Source organism: Cyprinodon variegatus, unplaced genomic scaffold (genome assembly GCF_000732505.1).
Source record: "Cyprinodon variegatus isolate N-32 unplaced genomic scaffold, C_variegatus-1.0 Scaffold1323, whole genome shotgun sequence".
Taxonomy (NCBI): domain Eukaryota; kingdom Metazoa; phylum Chordata; class Actinopteri; order Cyprinodontiformes; family Cyprinodontidae; genus Cyprinodon; species Cyprinodon variegatus.
In genome coordinates, this window is record NW_015151776.1 from 136,324 (window position 1) to 140,930 (window position 4,607).

The 4,607-nt window shown below is 34.9% G+C and overlaps 1 protein-coding gene across 1 annotated transcript; it reads right to left on the reverse strand.

The window, feature by feature from the left end:
- Positions 1 to 2,705: 2,705 nt before the first annotated feature.
- LOC107102811 (C-type mannose receptor 2-like) lies at positions 2,706 to 4,151 on the reverse strand. The gene is made up of 4 exons (XM_015402247.1): positions 4,137 to 4,151; positions 3,963 to 4,098; positions 3,382 to 3,735; positions 2,706 to 3,138 (listed from the first exon to the last, which is right to left on the reverse strand). The coding sequence occupies exons 1-4, from the start codon at positions 4,149 to 4,151 to the stop codon at positions 2,789 to 2,791; spliced, it is 855 nt and encodes a 284-aa protein (XP_015257733.1). The 3' UTR covers positions 2,706 to 2,788.
- Between the last annotated feature and the right edge of the window lie 456 nt (positions 4,152 to 4,607).

Genomic DNA, 4,607 nt, shown 5'->3' on the forward strand with positions numbered 1-4,607 from the left:
CGCGGCTGTAGGCTACGACACTGGTAGCTGGTGTTGCCAGATTGGGTGTTTTTCCCGCTACATATTAAGGCCTGTTTACGGTGTGATTTAGCTGGGGTTTCTCCTGGAGGGATCTATAGAAATTTGGCAACCTATTGAACGAAGTTTAACTGAGAGAGTGTGCCATTCACAGACACCAGAATGAACGAGTTCACAATAACGTTCATCAGGCAGTAATACATTACGTTCAGTTCATGTTCGCCCAAAATATGAACGAGTTCATGAACTTTCGTTCAATGAACATGTTCAGGCACAACACTGTATATATATATATATATATATAAATATATATATTTCATATATATATATATTTCATATATATATATTTTTATATATATAAACCGCTTTGTGCATAGCATTACAGGTATCGGGTTTTATAGGTTAACAAAGGTTCAGCACAACCCCCACACCAAAGGGGCTTGTCCGGTTCAATTTACATGTTTTCTAAGCATAAACAAGGCTTTTTTGGTCCACTATAACGCCTTAAAACTTAATGCTGTTTCTGGGACTTTGAATTAAAAAAGCTTCCTGGATTTGAAGTGAAACGTCTTCAAACTTGGAAACAAAGTCCAGTGGATTTATTTATTTTTTTTAATGTTTTTTTAAATCTTATGTTACACATAAGGACATACTAATTCTGCCAGAAAGTGTCAAATAATCTCTCTTTTTTTGTCTTTTTCAGTCATTGCTATCTAGCTAACTATCTATTAGGGTTTGTTAGTAAAAAACGGAGATAGTTTGGCTGTGTTTAGCTCATGGATGTTTAAAGGGCTAATGGCATGTAGTATTTGTTTCAAAATCGTGCCCAAAGTGATATTTGGATTGGTTTATACTACTTTGAGTTACCCTCATGTTTGAGACAAAGTGGATCTTTTTCATTGCTGATATAAACAAACTGGCTGATAGCAAAGCACAAAAAGACCGTAGAAGAGTGTAGAGTTTTTGGTAAATCGTGTTTTAATGTGAAATATGACACATTACTGGACAAAAGAAATTTCTAGTATACAACATTCTATCACACATAAAGATTTTTGAGAATTTGGAAACACTTGCTCTTTATTTCCTTAAGATATGGGAGGAAGAGAGGAGAGAATGGATACTTCAGCTGCCTCAAATAATCTGTTACCCCTCCAAAACATGGAAAGAAATTAATATATCTGCAAGTTTTTAACTGAGTTTATTCCTCTCTTCATCAGTAACAAATATTGTGAATTTTTTTAGCATTTTTTCCTTAATTGCCAGAGTTATGAGGGGGGGACCATATATTTTAGCTGCCTGAAAAAATCAGTTCCCCCTCCATAACATCTGAAGAAATTAATTTACCTGCAAGTATTTAACTGAGTTTATTCCTCTCTTCATTGAAAAACTTAGCAGTAAAGGACAGCTGAGGTGCCAGCCAGGGTCACAGGCAGTTTGCAGTAAGGAAATAGGATGCCTTGTATTGTACTTTAATTCACATCTTTAGTTTATGATCAGTGAGGGATATGTTTATGATATAAGATGCACGCTCTGAAGTCTGGGGGCCAGTCCCAGCTCATGGACCCTAAGATGAGACCTAAAACCAGGGGGGACAGGGCGCTCTATGTTGTTGGTCCCAGACTCTGGAATGCTCTGCCCCTCTGTTTTCAAACAGCCCCCACCGTGGAGTGTTTTATGTCTCATATGAAGGCAAACTTTTATTATCTGGCTTTTAACACTACGTGAGTTGCATAGTTCTATGTGTCTATTACTGTTTTAGCTGAGTTTCCTATTTCATTTTATTGTATTATTTTCTTGCTCTCTTTTGTTTTTTAAGTCTATTTTATGATTTTATTTAATTATTATTATGATATATTTTAAATGTATAGCACTGTAATAAACATGTTTCTATTTTAAATGTGCTATGAAATAAAGTAGATTGGATTGAATAAGGCGATTCTCAGTGTCTCTCTGCTGTGGTAAGTTGAAGTACAAACAAATTGTAGTTTTTTATGCGGGGCATCAAAAAGATAAAAAATAAAAAATTTGCAATTTGCACGATCAGGGCTAAGCCCCTGATCTCCTAAAATCCTAGATCCACACAATCCACATGACCTTCTGTGACATCTGTAAGTATTAATAATCAAAATGGCTACTGAATAGGAATACCACATTTAAACTACCGTATGTAAAAAAGGCAGAACCCCCTAACTCACAGATATATACTTTGATCAATATTGTAACCTCAGGTAACAACTATATATACTTTATGCTGGAAAGAATTTAATAAATCTGTAGAATGAATAAGTGTTCTCCCACTGTAGACCCTTATTAGTTGATGTATCAACTCAGCATAGAGCGCCAACTAAAGTCAAGGCCAACATATTCTTAGTTGCTTCAGAAACTCTTTATTTCTCATAAATCCTTCTAAGTTCAATGATCTGTGTTTTGCATTAAAAATGCAAGCATCATTTTGCATATTATACATTTATTGTTAAACAAAAAATATAGCAAAAGTCCTGATAGGGGCAATATATTTCTTTAAGCCACTTCGTACAGTACAATATTTGTATCCATGTTACCAGAAAAGTATGAGAGTAGTATATATATTTATATATATATATATACAATATACAAAGATATGTGTATACAACAATAGATCTATATATAAATCAAAAATATTTTAAGCCTTATTGGCAGTAGCTACTTTTAAGTTTTAAGACAAAAAAAAACAATAGAAATCATGTTAATATTATAATTAACCAACGATTCTGAAAAAAATGGGGTGAGCTTAAACCTTAGAACAAATAAAATTCAGTTCCTCTGTGTCATTTCCCTGAATCCACCTATGTTTCCCTCTTGTCTCTATGGCTCCAGACATGTCACAGTTTCTCATCTGTTCTTCTGAGACCTGGCTTTTATGGTTAAACCTGATCTCCTTACAGACCCAGAACCACATGTTCTTCAAGCAGTTGTAGCGCAGTCCCATCCAGACATAATCAGTCGAGGCATTCTTGGCTTTTTCCTGGATCCATCTCTGCTCATCCAGGCTGGTGATGGTGACCAGGTCATGGTAGTGATCTCTGCAGTAGTATAAGGCATCCTCCCAGTTCATCTTTTCTTTCATCAGGATCACTTTATCTGACACAGCAGTTATGGACACAAACAATTACTTAATATCTTTATTCATGTGATTATTTGGAAATAAGAAATATAATAATCAGTATGGACAAAAAATTATCTTTAATTTGAAACTCCTCTGACATTTCCTATCTAGAATAAATTAAAAAAGAATTTTTAGCAAATAGATGAATACATTGAAATTAATTTTATTCACAAACATTATTTCCTTTTGTTTTCATTTAACACTAAAGAACAACTCACCATCATAACAGATAAAGGGTTTTCTGACTGTACAGCTGTCAGTCTTCCACCTGCCTTCATCATCAAACACAGTCATGGCACATTGACCAGTGTTGTATTGGTCATTGTTAAACTGGTCATTCCAGTGTCTGAAAGAGAAACTGCTTCCATCTGACCACCTCCAGGTGTCTCTGAACAGACCAATTGAAATTAAAAAATGTTTTTCAATAAGACTGGAATATCCCTTCAGCTCGTCCTCCTGTAGCTGTGGCAGTCCACTGACCAGGTCTGTGTGGTTTTCCCTGCAGTATCTCTGAGCTTCTAACCAAGTTTTATTTTGTTGAATCAAGTGGAATTTCTGGAATGAATTACTGTCTGTATGATAAACAACACATAAGGATCAGTATGCTTGTATGTTTTCTGCAAAGAATGTAATATTAAATCAGAATTTGCAGAAAAAAATATTAATTGTTTGAATCAGTCATGGTTCCATTGTTTTCTCATACTAAGGAATTGATGATTTTTTTAAATTAGTTTGTATTAGTTTTGAGATCAAAATAATAAAAACTGTAAGTTCAGCTTTACAACTCAAATGCTCTTACCATAACAAAGAAAATGATTATGTGTGTTACAAGATACGTTTTCCAATGTCAGGCTTCCTGTTAACACTCCACAGTTCTCCACCCCTTCATAGTCGTTTGGCTGATTTGTGTTCCACAGCTCATTACTGTTATCAAACTCCACTCCAGGCAGAGACCAGTACCATGTTCTGATACCATCTGCCTGATCATGCAGACCAATCCAAGCTTCTGTCATATTTCCCGTTGAGTTACTGATGAGTCTCTTCATGTCTGTCATGTTAGACACTGTGACCAGGTCAGTGTGTTTCTCTCTGCAGTACTGCTGAGCTTCAGTCCAGGTCTTTTCCTCATTAATGTAGTGATACTGATAGAGTTGGCAAACCATTGCACAACACTGACCTTAAACAACCAATATTGAATATACAAATCAATAGGTATTGAATAGAGTCGAAAACAAATGCATTTCAATGTTCAGTAGCTCAATAACACTTTAGATTCCGTGAACACAATATTTAATTCAACAATATTCCAAATACTTTAAATTTTTCCTTTATGAAAATTTCAGACACTTACCCATCCAAATAAGCAGAAGCAAATTCCACTTCATATTTCTCACACTAGATGAAAAGATTTTACTTTGATAGATTTTTTTCTCTGTTGGGAAAA

Excerpts from the sequence above, each read along its gene's own strand:
- LOC107102811 (XM_015402247.1), bottom strand. Across the intron at positions 3,736-3,962 it reads TAATCATTTTCTTTGTTATG|ACAGTAATTCATTCCAGAAA; the intron begins GTAAGAGCATTT and ends TTTATCATACAG. Across the intron at positions 3,139-3,381 it reads ACCCTTTATCTGTTATGATG|ATAAAGTGATCCTGATGAAA; the intron begins GTGAGTTGTTCT and ends CTGCTGTGTCAG.